The sequence below is a fragment of the Citrus sinensis genome, chromosome 5 (assembly GCF_022201045.2).
Source record: "Citrus sinensis cultivar Valencia sweet orange chromosome 5, DVS_A1.0, whole genome shotgun sequence".
Classification (NCBI taxonomy): domain Eukaryota; kingdom Viridiplantae; phylum Streptophyta; class Magnoliopsida; order Sapindales; family Rutaceae; genus Citrus; species Citrus sinensis.
In genome coordinates, this window is record NC_068560.1 from 22,295,314 (window position 1) to 22,316,989 (window position 21,676).

At 32.8% G+C, this 21,676-nt stretch overlaps 3 protein-coding genes across 3 annotated transcripts; 2 read left to right on the plus strand and 1 right to left on the minus strand.

Annotated features, from left to right (window-relative positions):
- The first annotated feature begins 239 nt into the window (after positions 1–239).
- LOC102629359 (probable serine/threonine-protein kinase PBL15) lies at positions 240–2,434 on the plus strand. The gene is made up of 5 exons (XM_025096362.2): positions 240–724; positions 905–1,040; positions 1,293–1,429; positions 1,516–1,639; positions 1,931–2,434. The coding sequence occupies exons 1-5, from the start codon at positions 299–301 to the stop codon at positions 2,365–2,367; spliced, it is 1,260 nt and encodes a 419-aa protein (XP_024952130.2). The 5' UTR covers positions 240–298; the 3' UTR covers positions 2,368–2,434.
- A 949-nt stretch (positions 2,435–3,383) lies between these two features.
- Positions 3,384–5,212, plus strand: LOC102625985 (uncharacterized). The gene is made up of 2 exons (XM_052442133.1): positions 3,384–5,016; positions 5,052–5,212. The coding sequence occupies exon 1, from the start codon at positions 3,519–3,521 to the stop codon at positions 5,010–5,012; it is 1,494 nt and encodes a 497-aa protein (XP_052298093.1). The 5' UTR covers positions 3,384–3,518; the 3' UTR covers positions 5,013–5,016; positions 5,052–5,212.
- Positions 5,213–7,025: 1,813 nt separating this feature from the next.
- Positions 7,026–10,409, minus strand: LOC102626277 (protein NUCLEAR FUSION DEFECTIVE 4). Its single transcript, XM_006471565.4, has 3 exons — positions 9,981–10,409; positions 7,767–8,713; positions 7,026–7,678 (listed from the first exon to the last, which is right to left on the minus strand). The coding sequence occupies exons 1-3, from the start codon at positions 10,287–10,289 to the stop codon at positions 7,198–7,200; spliced, it is 1,737 nt and encodes a 578-aa protein (XP_006471628.3). The 5' UTR covers positions 10,290–10,409; the 3' UTR covers positions 7,026–7,197.
- Positions 10,410–21,676: the final 11,267 nt, after the last annotated feature.

Sequence of the window (21,676 nt, forward strand, 5' to 3'; positions counted from 1 at the left end):
GACTCTTTCTGGTGGCAAGTGGCAGAACCATAGCAAATATTAGAACTTTTTTTGCATGAAGACAAGTAGTAAGGTGACAAATGAAGCAACTATGATAATGTTAAAACCCAATTTTAGTAGAGTGGTTAGAGCAGTTGAAGTAAGGAGACGTCCTCACATATTCTAATATCTATCAATACCTTTCAGTAAGAAATTTATAATCTATAGTTTCTTTACATCACATACATATATAATATATCTCAATCATATCAACACAACAATGAATCACTTAAGTATACAGTAGTACCAAACCTCAACAATGAGAGAGTCCTCAGAGCCTTCAAAACCATGGAGGCCATTCACATCAAAATGTTGTTCAGCTGAAGGCCAAATAATTTTTGGCAACTTAAGCCGGTGCAAGACATCGAGGTCTGATTTTTCCAAGAACATTGCTCCGATGCCATCCTTTCGACGCCTGTCTTTCTCCGATTTAAGCCGTTCATCTTCGACGCGTATCAACGAAGATCTTGCCCACACATTTGGACCTGATTTGTATGATTTTCAGCTTAGTGAGTTGCGTGCCATAACTCAAAATTTCTCAAGCAACTACTTGCTGGGCGAAGGCGGCTTTGGGACTGTGCATAAGGGTTATATTGATGATGATTTAAGGCAAGGCTTGAAGGCTCAAGCTGTTGCTGTTAAGCTTTTGGACATTGAGGGCCTCCAAGGACACCGAGAGTGGCTTGTAAGTTCATAAATTATTAATTTTAGTTTTGGTTTGTTATCCGGTTAATCTATGTGTTTTGAAAATATAATTAAGGACTTACTGGATAATTAGCGTAAACTGTGGGGACTAAAGGGAAGTTTGCTCTTTACTTTTTCAAAATAATGATAATCGTAATTATGAATGGATTGATTTATGCAGGCTGAAGTAATATTTCTGGGACAGCTCAGGCATCCACATTTGGTCAGATTGATTGGGTATTGTTGTGAGGATGAAGAAAGACTACTTGTGTACGAGTTTATGCCCAGGGGCAGCTTGGAGAATCACTTATTTAAAAGTGAGTTTAATTATCTAAATAATTAAAAGTAGAGATTAATCTTATACATGATGGGACGTGTGTCAGACATTTCATTAGTGGAATTGTGGGTTCCATAACACAATCTTACTAATAAAAATACTGACATGTGTCCCGTCGCGCACTATAAGGTGAGAGACGACACGCGCCTAATCATAGTTCGTTAGAAGTATATATTTATGGTTATTGTGGCTATTAATTCAATTAATTAAAATTATTGGACATGAGTTGCAGGGATCTCTGTATCATTGCCTTGGGGAACAAGGTTGAAGATTGCCATAGGAGCAGCTAAAGGACTTGCTTTCTTGCATGGAGCTGAGAATCCTGTCATATACCGAGACTTCAAAACTTCCAACATCTTACTAGATTCTGTGTGTTTCTCTATTTCATGAATTAAGTGATTAATCAATCTGAATAGATTATTAATTAAACTTCTCTTTTTTGTGTTAATTATCAGGATTTTACGGCTAAATTATCAGATTTTGGACTTGCCAAGATGGGACCTGAGGGATCAAACACACATGTCACTACCCGAGTGATGGGAACTTACGGATATGCTGCCCCAGAATACATCTCAACAGGTAATGGTCATTTTAGTTGAGCTTGTAGTCTGGCAAAATAGTTACAGAGACGGTCTTGTTCTTAAAAATAGTCACATCGGCTCCTTTTTTTTTTTTTTTTTTTTGAGATATAAACTTTCTTTTTTCAATAAATAGTGTATTAAAAAAAGGCTTCTGTATAATCAAAAATGACACGTGTGACTATTTCTGAAAATAAAATATCTACTTTGGCAAACCGTGGTGATGCCGTTGTACCTTTCTTTCCCTCCAAATATATTATATATAAATTGAGTTTGATGAGTTCAATTTCAGGGCACTTGACAACAAAGAGTGATGTATACAGCTTCGGAGTGGTACTATTAGAACTACTTACGGGGAGAAGATCAATGGATAAATTACGGCCGAAGAGTGAGCAAAATCTCGTGGATTGGGCAAAACCTTACTTGAGAAGCAGCCGGAGGCTGCGGTACATAGTGGACCCGAGACTCGCCGGACAGTATTCCGTCAAGGGAGCGAAGGAAATGGCCGTTCTTGCGTTGCAATGCATAAGTGTGAATCCCAAGGACAGGCCAAAGATGGCAGCAGTTGTCGCAACCCTTGAGAGTTTACTGAATTTGAAGGACATGGCTGTTTCTTGCGGGCAATGGCCAGCTACTCAAAAATCTACTAGAAATGGAGTTTCACCTAAAGCAACTCGAGGTGGGAACGTTAGAAAATCTGCTCCGGTTACTCAAAACCGAAAAAGATAATGGTTGTGTAAACTTGAATCTTCCTATGGTGCTTATGTAAATATGTGCAACTGATCAAATGAAGCATTTGAAGAAATAATTATAACTTCGTGTTTTTTTTTTTTATTGGTTGGACAGAATTAAATTATTTCTACCTATATTTGTTACTTTTTTAATGTCTATAAAAACTCTGAAGGCAATCTCTTTATAAAAAAGAAAGAAAATGCATTACGTAGAACCATGACAGATTGACAATCCAATATCTTCTGGTACAAGGCTCTCCATGTGAAATGTATAGGCATGAAATGGTGGTGGCTGAGAGAGCAAGCAAAGCTAACCAAGTGCCTTGTTTAAACAGTTGACTGTACAATCAATATTAGAATGAAAGAAAAGCTCTATAAAAGAAAAAGGTCCAAAATGCATTTATTTAGATCAAAGTCAAATACGTGCATCACAACTCACCCCAAATCTGCATCGTATGGAGATTGTGACGATCCAATTTGCTTTGCATAGTCAAAATCGAATTGCAATTGCGTCTACTTCAAACAAACCAAAAAAACATTTGACTTTTAAGTCTCACTTGGATCTCAACCCTCTTGATGAATTGCCTAGCTCCTCTAATTTGAATGTTCCCTAACCATAAATTTCTCTCCCAACTTTGAGGTAGAGGTTCAATCCCTACTTATTTACGGATAGATTTTTTTTTTTTAATATTAGAGACAATTTTCAAACTTCATTTATCATTATTATAATAATTAAATTTGGTCTTGATAGATTTTTAACTCTAATAATAATAGTAAAGATATATAGCATTCGTGTGGAAAATCCATATAATCTGCTTCATGTGATGAAAACGCATCAAATTCTATTTTATAATACATTATATATTCTTATTGCCCATAAAGCAAGCCATCACAAGATGCACATAATAGCACAAGAATGAAGAATCACAGCAATTGCCTTTTTTTTTTTTTTCTCCAAAAAGAGGCGTGAGAAACGCACTTAAAAGAAAACTTTCTCACACTATTGCTTAAGTGCGTGCCCACCTCCCCCACTTTCCCTAACTTTTCAGCTTTGAAATTAAATTAACACATATAATATAAACCAAAAGCTATACCATCCCAAACAATTAAACATTTTGCTTCTGCTCCCTCATCATCTCACATCCCCCAATGAAAAGAAAAATGGCTTTCAACAATAAACCCAAGAAAACAAATCCATCGTTTTGTCAATCTAATCTTTGCATCACCCTTTTCTTCATAGTCATATTCACAATCCCTGCTCTTTTTCTCCTCCACACACCCACTAATCTAATTTGTACAAATTTGGCCACTAACCATAATGTTAACAAGCCATGGTCCGGTGACCTTAGAAATGCAGAATTTGCATGGAACCGTCTCTCGTTTCCTCAGAATCACCCCTCAAAATTCACTCTCAAGATTGCCGTTTTTTCACGAAAATGGCCGATCAGTACCACCCCCGGCGGCATGGAGCGCCATGCACACACATTACACATGGCTCTAGCTCGTAGAGGCCATCGTGTTCATATATTCACATCCCCCGTTGACAACATCAATAGCCCTTCAATATCTCATCAAGAAAATGATGATGGTAGCAATAACAAGTACCCACTAATTCATTTTCATGAAGGCGAAGCTGACAAGTGGAGGTACAGCAAAGCTTGGGAACAGTTTGATGAAGAGAATCAACGAGAGCCGTTCGATGTGGTTCATTCAGAAAGCGTGGCACTTCCCCATTGGCTAGCCCGCAACGTTACGAATCTAGCAGTTTCATGGCACGGTATTGCCTTGGAGAGCTTGCAGTCCGGGATCTTTCAAGACTTGACTCGTAAACCGCTAGAGCCCATGTCTCTGGCTTTCAACAAAAGCTTACAAGGAGTCATGCTAAAAGTACTCAATGAGATTAGATTCTTCAATAAATATGCACATCATGTAGCAATAAGTGATAGTTGTGGGGAAATGCTAAGGGATGTGTACCAAATCCCTAGTGAAAGAGTCCATGTGATTCTGAATGGTATCAATGAAAATGAATATGGGGTTGATTTGTCACTAGGCCAAAGTTTCAGATCAAGAATTGGCATCCCAAAAAATGCAAGTTTAGTGCTCGGCGTCGCGGGGAGATTAGTGAAGGATAAAGGGCACCCCTTACTCCACGAAGCCTTCTCCAAGCTTATGGTAAAATACCCAGATGTGTATTTGATTGTAGCCGGGTCAGGCCCATGGGAGCAGCGGTACAAAGATTTTGGTCACCAAGTTTTGGTCATGGGATCAATGAGTCCAGCTGAGCTTAGGGCTTTTTACAATGCCATTGACATTTTTGTGAACCCAACGCTTAGGCCACAAGGGCTTGATCTTACTCTAATGGAGGCAATGATGAGTGGGAAACCGGTTATGGCATCGAGGTTTCCGAGTATTAAGGGTACCATTGTTGTTGATGATGAGTTTGGTTTCATGTTTGCTCCGAATGTGGAGTCATTGCACAAGACATTGGAGGCTGCGGTGAGTGAAGGGCCAATGAGTCTTGCACAGAGGGGAGAGGCTTGCCGGCAGTATGCAGCTTCTATGTTTACGGCAAGTAAGATGGCATTGGCATATGAGAGGTTATTTCTTTGTATCAAGAATGAAACATTTTGTGACTACCCTTGATTAGGTAATAATTTTTTCCTTCTCAAAAAAAAAAAAAAGGTAATAATTTTTTCAATTAATTAGATTGTTTTTTTAACTAAATTTGTGAAAATCTTGGAGTCAATTAATTGTTTGCATAGTTTGATTCTTCGATTTTGATTTACATAATGAAAGGCAATAATTCTTATTCATTATGTTAGTTGGTTCTTCTATTTTGTGCAAAACTCACGCGAAGTAGCATGGGTAAAGCCGTGAATCAAGTTACGTTACATTATCAAATTAGTAAAGAGGATACATTTCACATGTCTCCTATCGCTCACTGTTACTGTGGAAATAAAAAACTTGTTTAACAGTTAGTGAAATAGAATTCTCTAAAGAATTGAGGTTTTTTTTTTCCTTTCCCCAAAAATTCATACGCGTGACTTATAATAATTAAAAAAAATAAAATTTTTGTTAAGTGCACATGTGACACAAGATTATTAAAATTCAAGAGAGCTAGATTAGTTGAGAATCATAAACAATATTATACAACTGTTCATGCCTTCTTAAGAAACAAAGTTAAGGGACAGAATATGTTCTAAATATATATCTTCAACTTCAGAGACAGATTATGGGTGCCAAATAATTGAATTAGTAAAAAAAATTTGTACAAGTCTAGGTTTTGTACCCTTTCACATGGGTGGGAAGAGGATTGAGTTACTGTTACGCTAAAAATTTCAAGTAATTGGAGGAGTACATAAGTTCAATGGCCAATCAAATAGATTAATATATCATGACTGCAAAGATCGAAAGCAAGCAATCCATCTTTTGTTTGGACAACTATTCTAATGATCATCGGAATCTGTGGATTCAGGGTATTAATGTTGCGTTTACTTTTTGGATTGGAGTGGGAATCCTGAGGAGTGGGAATCCTTGGATTAGGAGTGTGGAGTAGGAATCCTTGGATTAGGAGTGTGGAGTGGGAGTGGGAGTAAGTTGTTTACTTACACTGGAATGGAAGCATGGAATAGAGATCATAATCCAATTTATGTGTTTACTTTGTCTTGGATTGGGAGTAAATAGTTACAAATTACAATTTTATCCTTATTTAAAGAATTATAGTTTTTAATTACAAAATTAATAAAAAATATATTTAATGAATAATATTTATTTTATTATATTTGTAAATTTATTATAATTATTAATATTCTTAATTATGAACAATAAATTATTAATTTTAATATAAAATGAAACCTTATTTTATTTAATATAATTATATTAAATTTATTATTATATAAAATAATAATATAATATTATTTAGTACAAAATTAATATTTTCTTAGAATAAACTATTTATTATTATTAATATTAAATAAATATAGTACTATTATTTTTAAAATAAATATAATAATATTATATTTATTAATTCTCTATTAATATAATAATATTATTTTAAAATAATTTTAACTTAGAATCAATGTAAATTATTATTTAGTTAAATATAATATTATTATTCAAATAAATATTATTTATTTTATTTTATTAATTATAAAATATTAAATTAAATTAAAAATGAAAGGGTAAAAATGGGAGAGGTGGGAGTGGATTCCCACTCCCACCTTCCCCAATGGGAGTCCCACTCCCACTCCCCACTCCAAAAATGAGTGGGGTCCACGGAGTGGGATTCCCAATCCGTGGCCATTTTAAGCAAGTAAACGCTGGAGTGGGAGGAATCCACACTCCTCACTCCCACTCCAGCAAGTAAACATAACCTAATTGTATATTCCTCAACTAAAGCTGAGTTGGAGTTGACGATTTTGATCATCAATAAGGACAAATAAAAGATTCTGCGATATATATGCATACATACAGAGGAACTATTGAATTCGGGGAACAAATGGCAAAAGAAACTAGAACTACTCCCCACTTCTTGTAGAATCTGATGCAAAGAAAAGTTGTAATGCTCATTGATATATGGAACAGATACCACACGAGGTCAGATATCATTATCAAAATTTAGAAAGTATTAACCGTGAATAAAAAGTAAAAAGGAACTAATCAAGGAACTTGAATCTTGATTGCCACAATATTGAAGTGATCATGTTTGTATAATGTCCCAACTATTTAAGTGCCACAACACAAGGGACTTGAATACAATTTCCTGATGATCATGATCTATACAAGTTTTGCCTCTTCACATGGAATCAATTCTAATCACCCACCATCATCAATACAATTGTGTTGATGATAACCGTTTTCGTTCGAAACAATCATAAGCATGCCTAGTTCTCAAAAACAGAAGCACACTAGCAGCTAAACCCACCACCGATACGCATCCCCACAGCACAAATGTTAAGAAGTAGCAGTGTCTCCCCATGCATACTACTGAGTCACTGACAACATTGCCTATGCCTATGCCAGAGCTTACATTTGAGTCATAAACTATTGCAGCAAGAAAGCCATAAACCAGTGAGCCAATTGGGATATTAGTGATGAGAATGTTGTGATTTACGCCTACGCTGTTAGGTCCAAAAAGTTCTGATGTAATTGAAACAGCAGCTGCAAATATGAACCCTGAGCTCAGCCCTATTAGCGATGTCCCTGCTTGTAGTGCCACTGCATTCCCTGATGTAGCCAACAGGCAGAATGCCACCGGTGTTGGCAATAAAGCAATTGTTAGCCATCCAGTTCTCGCAAAGTACACCTTCCTGCATCAACAAAAACAGAATTGGTGTTATTAGTTGCACACGTTTGTTCATCAAATGCCCTTGCTTTGCACAATGAAAGATTACTCACGCTCGCATGTAGTCTGGTGCTGCCGAGAGCAAGCGTCCGAAGAAGGAGAAGGATGAGTAAAGAGTGAGGAGAGTAGTAGTACGCGAGCTCTCTCCAAGTGATTGAGCAATTTGGCCTAGATTGTTGCTGTACACAAGGCCAATTGCCCCCCCACAAAAGTATGCAATGTAATATAGCCAAAAATCAAGCCTAAGAACAAGCAACCGCGCTGAATGCTCTTCTCCAAGCATAGCTAACTGATCTTTTCCGATTATCGTCTCACAACACCCTCCCTTTTCAAAGCTCTTAGTCCTAGTGATACTGTATGTCATTGATGTATCATCAGTACTCAACAGGGGTTGATCAAGTTCCTTCCCATTATTGCTTGCTTCTGCTTCACGCATAAGTAACTCTTTATGAAGCTCAAGATCATCAACATCAATAAGAAGGAAACCGGAGCCATCAAGTCTAAAACTAGAGTGAATCGTACGTTTAAACCACTCTCTCGCGTAAACAATACCAGGGATACACAATGGGAACATGAGAAGAAAGAGTGCTCCGCCGAAGAGGAGCCGAGATACAGTTAAATCAGAAGAATGTGCACCAAAGAGGAGGAGATACACACCGGTTAAAATGGCTATGATATTGAGTATGAGGAAGATGAAGGAGTCGCGTTTGACGCCTTCTGGGGGAAGAGGGTCTAAAGAAGGCTGCCTAAGGATTGGGATTAAGGCTGCTAAGGAAGTGATGAGGGGAATGAGAGCATTTAAAAGGAGATACAGGGCATGTGAAGATGGATTGATTGCATTGCCAGCAAGAGCATAAATGGCTGCACTAACACCATTGAAGCTCACTGTAAGCGACAGAGCAAGTGCTCGATTTGCTGGGAAATTTTGGATGCAAAGAACAAAACATACTGTGTTGAACCATGTTATGCTCAATCCAGATAACAAACATAGAAAAAAAACCTGCACCCACAAATTTCACAGCAATATATATTAAGAGCATAATTACGTATGTATGCACAAAGAAATAAGATCAAGAAGAAACTGAGTAGTCTTAAAATAGGCTAAATGTTTTTTTTTTTTTCAAAATTTTCCTCACATTGAAGGGGGACCTTTGTTGAGTACAGAGCACTGGGCTGAAAAGCAATTTCAGAAACTACTAGGGGTTAAACTGATATTTATCTAATTCTATACAAGTTTAACTTTGAGCCCCATTTATTTCACTGATTTATGATATGGCCCTTTAGATTTGTTATTTTTATATCATAGTCCCACCGACTCAAAAGTTAGCTACAGAATTGTTTTATTTGAGAGAAAAGAAAATTTTAGTTATGCCTCATAAAAACTGAAAGCATCTTTTTTAAAAAAAAATATGTGAATTGTCTTTTAGTGGAACCTTGTGGGTTGCTTGATTGTCACTCCTAATTTGGAAAAAGCCATTATAAGAGAAAGTGAAACTTGTCCAGACTACTTCTGAGGAGAAACTTCGTCCAAGCAAAATTACAGCATATATGAGAGAGTACATAATAGAATAAATGAAATAAATTAATTAATATATCATAAAAAATCATTGTGAAATTTCACAACCCAACTTCAAATTTTACCAGGACGTGTATATAAACAACAACACGTTAACTAGGCATTGAGCGTAACTCAACTGATTGTGAATGTATTTTACATCCCCAATCCCTTAAATTTGAGTAATATTAAAATAAATAATTTTAATATTTAATGGGTGAAATTTGAAGTTTCTCGTCCCGAAATACAAACTAAAAAAAGGGGTAAAAATGAGTAATGAAATATTTTTTCTTTTTTCTTTTTTGGGAAAAAAGGGAAAAGAAGAAGCAGAGAGTCTCCTGAGATAGGTGAGGGACCTACCAAGGCTGTACAATTATGATTGGTTTCATCAATCTACTCAGACTTGGCAGTTGGTACCCATTGTCCTCCATTATCTCCCCTATTAGCGTTGCATTTTATTAGGCTTAATTTTCACTCTCCTTCTTAGCCATAAAAAAAAATTAAAATTAATTAACTAATAATAATAAAATAATAAACTGAAAAAAAAAAATGACAGCACCCAAGTAACCACTAAAGACCGGCACCCATCTTCTAAATTTTTCTGGAACAAGAAACAGAAATGAAAAGAAAACTGAAATGAAATCAAAATCAAAGATTAAAAAAAACAAAGCAACAGAATATGCAACATATAGATATACACACACACACATACCAGTATATAAGGCAGGGAAATAACATGACTGATAACAAGCCATTGGAGGCCATAACCAAAGAACCCCATGAAAGCAGCCATGAAAAGCACAACCCACAAGGGGAAATACATCAGAGCCAACCCAGATAACCATCCAAAGAGCTTCCCTAAATCAGAAGCCGTGGCTAGATAATTCAACTGCACTTGCGATACCCCCAAAACAGATTTCAAATCCGATGAGTATGCCGAGAAATCAAAATTTGTCCCCGTGAATGCTTGAATCCATATGGTTGCCACCAGTATCATCCATTTTCTCGATTGCCCTGCCATCAAGAAAAATAAGTGGATCAATGTCCTGTAAATGTTCACAGGACGGCGTTTTTTCTCAGGCTCTGTGTCTGTTGATTTGCTGCTGCTGCTGCTGCTGCGTTTGCTTTCCGAATCTTTCCGTGGCCTTATCATTTATATAGTTGTTAAATTAACACTTTTTGGTAATGGTAAAAGTTTAATTTGCTTTTCGATTTTCTCTAGATTTTTAATCTCTTTTCATGTATCAAAGTTTTTACTATATTTTTCTATCATTCTTTTTATCATTTGGGTCCTTGTTGTTTGCAAAAAATGAAGTAGGAAAACTCAGGTTTCTTAAATATCTAACTTAAGTCCTTGTCTGTTGTGGGCGTCCCACTGATGATAAAACTAACAAAAGGTCTAAAATAACATTTATTTGCTCCTAATTTGTCAACTGAGTGAAGACATGCTTAAAAAAATCAATAACGTAATCATTAGATTTTTCTTTAATCAATTTTTTTCCAAATTATGCAAGTTATAATTACGAACATAAAAAGTTAAAATTTAATTGGCATCTTAAACAAGTTTTAACATTTTTTATTACTAAAAATTAAATATTAATTTTTGAGTATTAATTTGGGTAAAAACAAAAATAAAATAAGAATTTATTATCATCTTTATTATTAGATAAATCATTCACCTTCAAATTTAAATTGATATGTAAAAGTCATATAGTAATATTAAAAAGTCTTAAAGCTCTTCTATATCAATCATACGCAATTACGCTCTATAAGAACAAAACAAAAAAAATAATTTATTGATTAAAGAATTTTAAGGAGGGATTTTAGAATTTATTTCAAAAATTTATCTTATAAAATATAAAAATCATTTTTCATCCCATTATTTTTTTTATTTTCCGTAACTTTGTTTAGACTAAATAAAAAAAGAAAACTATTTATTTTGACTAAAATATTCCATGTTTCCAATATAATTTTTTGTAACAGTCAAACTTTATCAATGACTTTAAAACACAATACAAATGACAAACAATCAAAATTCAAGATTCAGGGAGGACTTAACTGAATAATTCAAAATATATGGTCCCTGAGTTAATATTAGTGAAACGGCACGGGCTTCAATGAATTTTCAGGGAAAAAAACTCATATTTTGGTTTGACTGTGGTGGCTCTCATAAATGACGCGTCCATGGATTGCATGCACGTGGCAGCATGTTATGGCAAAAGAATATACTAGTAACAGTTTTTTTTTTTTTTTTCTCGTTTTTAAAGACTTGAAAAGGGGATTCTTCGTACACGAACTTCTCGTGATATCGAGCATCCCACGTCATCGTGGTTTTGGCGTGCATGAGGATTCCCAGGAGATAATCGAGATGTGTTGCGCAACCTTACGCAATATTTAAGAAATGTAACGATAAATTTATTATTAATAATAAAAAATTTATCGATCACTTTATTTATTAAATTATTGAATAAAACTTAAATAATAACACGATTAAAAATTTAAATCTTTTTTTCCTTTATTCATGTGAGTTGAGTTTTAACCTTGTATTTTTATACCATCCACTAAATTTTACTAATTAAATTAATTAACGTATACTCAGAAAATCATTTAACAAAATGAAATAATCGTTGGTTCTAAAATTAATTATTCAGGCAAAAAATTCAGACAATTGATAGAGATTTTTTTTAAGGGAGCTGCTACCTTAACGTAAGGTACAATCCTCTCATATAATTATAGGTCCTACCTCTCAACTGTAGAGAGAATTATACCTTACTTTAAACGTAACGTGGGCAAATAACACGATTAAAAATAATAACCCGATTAAAAATTTAAATCTTTTTTTCTTTATTCATGTGAGTTGAGTTTGAACCTTATATTTTTATACCATCCACTAAATTTTACTAATTAAATTAATTAACGTATACTCAGAAAATCATTTAACAAAATGAAATAATCGTTGGTTCTAAAATTAATTATTGAGGCCAAAAATTCGGACAATTGATAGAGATTTTTTTTTTCAAAGATGCTTTTCATAATTTTATGGAGGGGTCAATTCGGACGTCCACATGGTAGACTTTGTTCATGCATCATAATTGTTGTGTTTAGATTGCTTTTTATTTTGTTGACTAGACCGAATAGTATCAATTTGGGATTTGAGTCAGTTTAGACGTTCTGCAAAATGAATTTAATTTCGTCAATAAAAGCAAACGTGCTATTTGGTGGTACGCAAACTCTTCACTTTTGAAGTTAATATTTTGTCTAAACAATATGAAGTGGTGACCTTTTTTTTTTTTCAATTATTTGAGAATTGCATAATGACTTTCAATATTTTTAGACAAGTCAAAATCTAAAATAATAAATTATTAGTTATATATGTAGCTATTTTCCAAAAAATTATAAAAATAAAATTTCACACAATTAATGGCTTAATCATCTGACTGTCGTATATATGAGGGACGAAACATAATGGAAACTATAGGGGGCCGTGGCCCTGTAAAAATTTCAGAAATTTTCTTTTAATATGCATCTGATGTACTCCTAAGCATTCATTATGATCTTACCCAATTTATCTTTTTTTTTTCCTTTCCTTATAAAAGTATTAAATCATAATTCTCTTTTCTAATTCAATATTCAGTTCAGAAACTCACTTTCTTTTAACTCATCTCTAAATTTATCGTTGTTCCATTCTTTGATGATAATTAACTTAATTCATACAGCTCCTGCAACTAAAGTTTTCAATTTCCGCCCCTATTATATATTGTCTATCACATAATCGTATAAACATATAAAGCTTTAGCGCTAGAACAAAACGAAACAAAGGTCGTCAATCTGTATTTTGTTAAATGAGAATGTTCGGGATGAATAATCAAGTATTTGCCTTAATTATTTTTCCTATAAATTAATAAACTCTTAAAAAATATTTTCTTCCTTTTTTTTTTGCTTGAACCATGAGGTGGTTCTGAGTGGGCCTCAATTGTGGATAACTATGGCCAATGGGCCGTGCCGTGCCGTGCCCACATTTTTTTCAGTTGAGCCCGGCACGGCCCACGGCACGAGCCCTCTCGTGCCGTGCTCGTGCCGTGCCGTGGGCCGTGCCCAAAAAAAGCCCACCAACTTTTTTTTTTTTTTGCGTGCTTAACGTGCTTTATTCAAGCCCACGTGTCTAACGTGCTTTATTCAAGCCCACGTGCTTGACGTGCTTTTTTAAGCCCACCAACATAATAATAATAATAATAATAATAATAATAATAATAATAATATTCAAAAGAGTAATGATACAGCCACAAACTCTTGTACAAACTTATTTTGTACAAACTGACGTGGCATTAATTCATTAGTTGAATGAAAATATAAATTAATAAAAACAAATCATGTGGGTCAAGTGATGTTTAATTCAACCAATCTTATCATGCCACATCAGTTTGTACAAAATAAGTTTGTACAAGAGTTTGTGGCTGTATCATTACTCTATTCAAAATCATAATCATATTAATTTTTATTAAGAGAGCAATTAACATTTTTCTTGTGTATAAAATGAAAAATATTTCAGTCACAAATGAAACATATCTCTATTAAATATTAATTAAGTTATGATTTAATATTAATATGAAAAATATTTTATTATTAATTTTGTAAAAAAAATTATTTTTTATTTATAATATATAAATTTATGATATTTATAATCTTATTTATTAAAATCATGATATTTAGTTATTTACTTATTCATTTAATAAATTATAAACGTAAATAAATAATTAAATAAATATCATAAATAAAATTAAATAACATTATTCATTTAATAAAGGGTAAAAGATTATTTAGTCCCTATATTATGAGGTTAGTGTCCATTTAGTCCATGTATTTTTAAAAACACCTCAAAACGTCCCTGCTACTAAATATTGACACTTATGCCATTATTTTTTATTATTTTTAACTTGTTTTTACAATATTACATTTTTACAATAATGTTTTTTTGGATATTAATAAAAAATTAAATTATCAAATTAAACTAAAAAATAAAATAAAAACAAAAAAGGTATATATTAATTTTTGTGGAAGCTCACGTATGTCTAAAAAATTAATATCGTAAAAAATTACATTATCAATTTTTTTAGAAAAATTAATATTTTAACTCAAGAGTGTGTTCCACAAAAATTAATATATTTTTTTATTTTATTTTATTTTTTGGTGTTAAACTGGTAATTTATTTTTTTCTTTTTAATAATGTCTAAAAAAATTATTATAATATGGTTATTTTTTTCTTTTTAATAATGTCTAAAACATTATTATAATAGGATAATATTATAAAAATAAATTAAAAGGAACAAAAGATAATGGCAAAAGTGTCAATAATTTAATGGTAAGGATGGTTTGAGGTATTTTTAAAAATATAGGGACTAAACGGGCACTAACTTCAAAATATAGGGATTAAACGAGCTTTTACCCTTTAATAAATATCATAAATAAAATTATGATATTTATAATTTTATTTATTAAAATCATGATATTTACTTATTCATTTAATAAATTATAAACATAAAAGATTAGAATATTTATTTAAACTAAGATTTAATGATTTAAATTAATTTTTAAAAGTCTATGCTAAAAAATATATTAAAACATTTAATTTCAAGATATTGTACTTTAATTTCATAACATTTTATATTTACTTTTTGTTAAAAAAATTTACTTAGATATATTTTGGCCCACGTGCTATTAATGGCTCACGGGCCGCGTGCTAGCCTACTAATGAACCGTGCTTATTACGTGCTTTTTCGCGTGCCGTGCTTTAAGGCCCGCGTGCCTAAAATTCTAAGCCCGGCACGGCCCACGTGCGTGCCGTGTCGTGCCTCGTGCCTCACCGAAACGTGCTCGTGCCGTGCCGTGCCGTACGGACACGTGCCGTGCCCGTGCCGTGCCATGTGCCGCCCGGCCCATTGGCCATCTTTAATTGTGGAAGGTACATTTAAGATTGTACTACAATTTAGACTAATTCCTGCTCGCACTGGGTCAGTCCGTAAATGGTAAAGTACTGGCTAAAATGGTGATTCCATAAAAGAGCGGGACTTAAATCCCTGACCTCTCTTAAGAAATGAAAATACCGAACCCCTCACACCAACCAACTTTAGTTACATTTTCTTCCCTTTTCAATCGTAGTAAAATCCCGGTTCTTGCTTGTCACTTTAATACTGCATTAATTTGTTTGTTTGTACGAAAATGTTTTCACGATCTAGCCTGTGCTGACCATGCATACACACGATATATCAAATCCATGCAGATATTGCCAGAAGACGTACAAATCAATTTTTTTTATTTTAATGCCAATAATTTGTTTGTTTCATTTCAGACAAAGCACATAAGGTGTCAACCAATTAATTCAAACCATGTGCTTTTGACGCTCGTTTTAATTTATTAATTCAATCTCGGTTTTAAGAAACTGTCTATAGAGGAGGCGCCGACGTTGTATCTGCCGGAATCTGGACTGGTTAATTTTGGGATGATTTTTTTTTTTTAAATTCAAGTGATGATTATCATTATGTTTAAGCATTGTTTATGTTCATTAATAGTTAATTAAATTCTTAATCATTTGTAGGTTCCTGTGAGTAAGCACACATGAAGTCAGTCACTGATATTATCAATCGAGTTGGCGGCAGGTATAATTTATTGAGATTAACATGATTGTACTATGTATAACTTGTTGATCTGTTGAGTATCTAAGATAATGTAATATTTAATTTAAAACTTGTTAATCAGTTTAAATTTGTAAGTAGGCCGTCTTTTATATATATAATTATCATCAGGTGCATACACTTTTATTTTTTTTTAATACAGACATACTGTTAAACAATGCGAGTTCATAGTTCTTAGTTTTCAATGCATTATAAAACTATGCGAGTTAATAGTGTGTTTATATATATAAAAAAATGTGGCTACTAACATGAGAGAAAAACTATACATATACACATATAAAATCATTTTCAAGTGCAGTTGTCCTCTTTCTTAAAAAAAAAATTGCGGACACAGTGTTAATCCATGCAATTTAGTAGTGCATCTACACTAACTCTATTAAGCTACAAAACTTAATACCATGTCCGCATAAAAAATAATGAGAGTGCCCACACACTATATATATATACGTACATATATATAAAGGATTTTTTACTGTATTAAAGAGCGAGAACGACTTTTCACAATATTATATACAGATTTTACAACTTTCTAAAACTTGTTGAAAAAGCACTCATATTGTAATCTCACATTTTTTGAATAATTACAGCAGATATTAACTAGCATTAAGTGCTTGTTTGATTTAAAGAAATAGGAGGAGAGGAGGTGAGAGGAAAGGGTAGAACGGGAGAGAAAAAGAGGGTTAATCTCAATTTTATTATTTGATTTCGTATGAAATCATTTCTTATTTCCTTCTATTCGTTAGCTAAGCTTATTTTCTTTTACATTCATGCAGTTTAATTCTAGAGATATATAAACAATTCTCCTAATACTACATCTACAAATTTAGAAAAATAAATTGGAGAATTAGAATCAAAATCGTGCATGTGAATTCACATGCATATGTTTTGTGTCGGTGCCTCGACATGTTAACTAGTGATTTAGGGACACTAGCCTAATTAACAAAATTAAAAACTTTAGTTATTGTGGTTAATCACATTGAGGACAGCAGAAATTAACTAATTACATTTTTTGTGGCAAAATTCAAATAGAAGTTGAATTTGATTTTTCTATATCTGATTCTGTGGACAATAATATTCTCAATGTGGGTCACTTGAAATATGAGAGTTTACGTGATTAATTTTTAGTGGGTTTATTGAATTGCACATGTTCAATTTTATAAGCTTTGAACTTTCTTTAATCAAATGCAATTTTAAATCAAATCTATTAAAAAACAAAAAACAATTTCCCGTACTATTTAATACTTGATTTGGCAGTATTTATTTTGTCAGCGCAAACTCAAATAATAATTTTTAAAAAATTAAAATTATAACTAAAAAACAAATACGTTGCTGTCCCAGTATTAATGAAAATTCGCTGGTCGATTTTGATACCATGTGCAAAGCCGAGCTTGAGATGTATAATTTTTATGACAATATCTTTTATACTTCGAATTACACTTCTTTTTTTTTTTTTTTCAAATTGCAATATTTTAAATTTTCTATAGTAATATTTTCTTCACTTTCGCATTAGCTATGAATGTTTTTGTGTTCAAGTGAAGAATTACCACATTGATGTATCGACGTTAATTTTGTAATGGAAAAATTATTCAGTAACGATCCTTTATCCCTTAATCTTGTCTTTAATTACTTACCACGTTTTACATTTTATTATAACACATGGGATTAAAAGATTATTGATCCACTGATTAAGAAAAATGTCTAGATTAATTAACACCGGTAAGGGTTTTATCAGGAATTTAAACTGATACACTTATTATAGTATAGTTCATATAGATATTTATCCATATTAGTATTTGAGGAGATATTATTGAATCCCGAATGGCCATGATGAGGGCATATAATGGGACTTGAATTAGTATCCTCAACATTGTAGCCTGGTTAGAAGTAATATATAACATTGTATATCCTCAAATAACACAAGGCTTTTTGAGAAGATTCAAAAGTAAAATCATACTAACTCAAGTCCAAAAATGACCACAAAAATGCTACTTTGATGAAAGAAAAGGTTACAAAATTTTGATTGTTTTAATATCCTATTGTACGAGAACATGTGAATGTGAAGAAGGCTGACGAAGAGCGGGGGCGGATTCAAGATTTTGAAGTACTCCGGGCTAAATTAAAAAAAAATACACTGTAAAGTGAACATAAAATTTTATAAGAAAAAAATAAAATACACATAATAAGATGAGGATATTAGAAATCTTATACTAAATAATAATTACTTTAAACAAAATAATTATATAAAAATAGAAAATAAAAATGTAATTCAAAACAAAAATATAACTAAAGTTGTACTTTTCGCAGTTTCGAACAATAGAATTCATCAATTATGGATTCTGGATCAATAGTATCTGCGATTTCTCTTTTAGTATAGACAACCATACAATTTGAAAGAAACTCATTTCCCATCTTATTGCGAAGTGATGTCTTTGATAAGGCTCGTGGCTGAAAATGCATGCTCTGTTGTGACTGTAAATGAAAGGAGAGTTTTTCTTGGCTTGGATTCATCAGACATTATACCTATAAATTACCATAACACGAAACTACATAAAAATTAATAAATTAATGAATAATTACAAGCTTAATTAGCATGCTTAAATAAATTAAACAATTCAATTTTGTTCATCTTTTCCATTTAAAAAAAATATTATTAGTGAAAAATAACAATAATAAATCACAAAACTAGTTACCAAAAAAAAAGCCAATCAAACATTCAAAATAATAAATTAAAATAATATGTAAAATAAATCAATAAAATCTATCTAAAAAATTAATAATTTATGCAAGTTCTAAAAGTATAGTAACATACCAGTAGAAAAATGTATAGATCGCAAAGAAATTGGAAGCTATGAACGGATGATGAATTGTGATTTGTGAACCAATGAAGGTGAATTGATGAAGAATGAAGAATCTTGAAGGGTTTGGAAATTTTTTTTGTTTTTTCTAATAGTATCGGTGGAAGTAAAGGAAAAGTAATAATGATGATGGTATTTTCGTAATTAATAATTAATGGCATTTTTCATAATTTTAATCAAACTAACTAATTTTTTTTTCCTTTTTCTATACCGGGCTGCCCAGTGCCCACTAACAGCTCCGCCGCTGACGAAGATGATGAAACAACAAGAAAAGAGAAAGAATAAAGCCTAAGAATACCCAATCAAACAAAAAAGAGAGTTTTTTAGGGTCCACAACATTATAAGCCATAAAAAAGCTTTGAATAGATTCAAGAATTTTCCAAAGACGACAACGCATACAATTCAGCTTGCAAATTTATTTTCCCTGCCACTTGTGTTAATATGACTCCACTCATTCGACATTGCCTGCAAATGAATGTGAAATTAGGTAGCCATATGTTTTCAGCCCCATCAACATCTAAACAGGACTTGTCAATTTCTTAGAAAGGAAAAAAAGAAGATAGATATTAATGTTATTCTTGTTCAAGTGCAGGGCAAAAAAAAAAAAAAAAAAACCACCAGTCTGTTTCTTGATAAAACCAATCGATAAAGTTGTAGAGGGAAATAATAAATTCTTTGTTGCGGATCTCCTCGTTTTGCAAAATACGATTTTGAACTAGTTTATGATAATCAGGTACATAAATACATTCTAAAAAATATATTTTCTTAGGACTAATTTGGATTTGCAGTAGTTGATAAAATAAGTTGGCTCTATGTGAATGAAATAAGTTGTTAATTGAAAAAGTAATTAATATTTGATAAATTGTGTTATTGGACTATGAGTTTACCAAGTAGAATATATGCATTTAATAAATTTGTATTACAAAAATGTTATTTTATTAAATAATTGAAAGAAATATATGTAAGTTTAAATTATTTATTTATTTATATATTAGGGTTTATGAAAAATAAGAAAAGTAAGATATAATTGTCCTTGTATTAAAATATTAAGATTATAATAGAAACTTTAAAAAGGGTTAGTGACTTATTTAATAAACTGCTTATAAAAAATAACCCTTACATGCTTTTAAAAACTGTTGTCAAAATTTAAAAAAAAAAGAACTTATAAAATAAGCAAGGACAACGAGGATTACCCAATGTGTGAAAAAAATAAGTGAAATCCCCTAATGTTTTAAAATGGGTTCAAACTCCTTTGTAGTTATATGTCGCGGAATGCCCAAATTCTCAGCTTAAGTGCCCAAGAATTCGGGTTAAAAGCCCAAATATAGGCCAAGAGTGCTAGCTTGCCCCGATTCTAGAATTTTCTAGCAAACTCTAGTACATTTCAAGCATGTACATATTTAGAATTCTCCACACTTCTCTAGCACTTGTAAATATCTAAATATTTAGGCAAGTTGGTAGAATTCTTTAGAACTTTAGAGCTTGGCAAGCCTCCCTATAAATAGGGTATGATATTTGGCATTTGATCATCAAGATAAAGAGCAAGCAACTGAAGTACTCTTGTAAACACTTTGCGAGTAATACAATTTTCCGCTTTCGGCTCAATTGCTCTCTTCTCTCTATCTCTTTCGAAAACCTCTGGGCTTAACTAGTCGAGAAACTCAAAGGCTTACTTAGCAACTTTCGGCAAGAGTTATCTAAGTGCCGCGCGGGTTCGTTGCGCAAAACACCCATCTCGTGACATGTAGCAATATTTGTTTTAAATATTATTCTAATATTCTATCCCTAGTCTTGATGTTACCTATAAAATTTAAATATTTTTATGCAAAACGACTTATATATCTTTTATGATTAAATTAATTTAATAGCGAGTTGTAAATTATAGAGAAAAATTATAAGTAGGAGAAAATATCATAAATACCCTAACCAGTGCTTCGAGTTCGCTTATCTCCAACTCATGATTTTAGTCGATACAAAACTATATGAGTTGTATATAGAGTACCAAGACATGCCCTAAGTGTAAGAAATCTATATATTTGAAAACATAAATTAAAACAATTGAAGGAAAGATCTAGATATACATGCAGATGAAGGCCAAATAAATTATTAGTCTAAATGCAATAAATTCACCAATACTTGACTGTAAATGAGAAAAACCCGACAATCATCCAGATTCCCCGACAAATTCCCCGTCATGAGCTCATCAAGCTTATGCCTCTTGAATGGATCTCCAACTATGAACAGTTCCACAACAATACAGCTCCAATTCAGACCTATCGGCTGGAAACCCGAGCTTGCGGACTACTGGTCCAAAGAACAGTTTTAACTGTTGTAGTTCTGGTATAACAACGCCACGTACTTCACCATAACTGGTATCAGAGCCATACCCATCCTTGAAAATTTCATGTTTTCTAAATTCACGATTTCTTGCCCAAAATGGTATAATTTAAGGCTTTTTCTATTTTGATCTCTAGAACTTCAGGCGCAGAGAGAACTTCTCCTTCATGGCATCCACTTCCTCTTCACCTCCTGTTACTCTTTCTTCCACTCTTTCTTTACCGAAATCTTGCACTTCTCATACTACTAATAAAATTGAAAATCTTGTAGAATACTCCTACATCCCTGAATCCGCCCAAATCAGTGAATCTTCTTACCCTCTCCTCAGCCCTTATCAGTTGTATAAACGACCTAGCTCCTTTACCCGCAGTATCCGCACCCTTATCTCTACCAGACGCCCTCACCCTAAAGAATACATCCAGTCTTCCCGCCTGGATCAGTGTGCTCTTCAAGCCACCTCTGCTGAGCAATATGTCACTCTGGAGATTCCCTCCGAGTTGCTCTCCAACTGGAAACGAGAAGGTTAT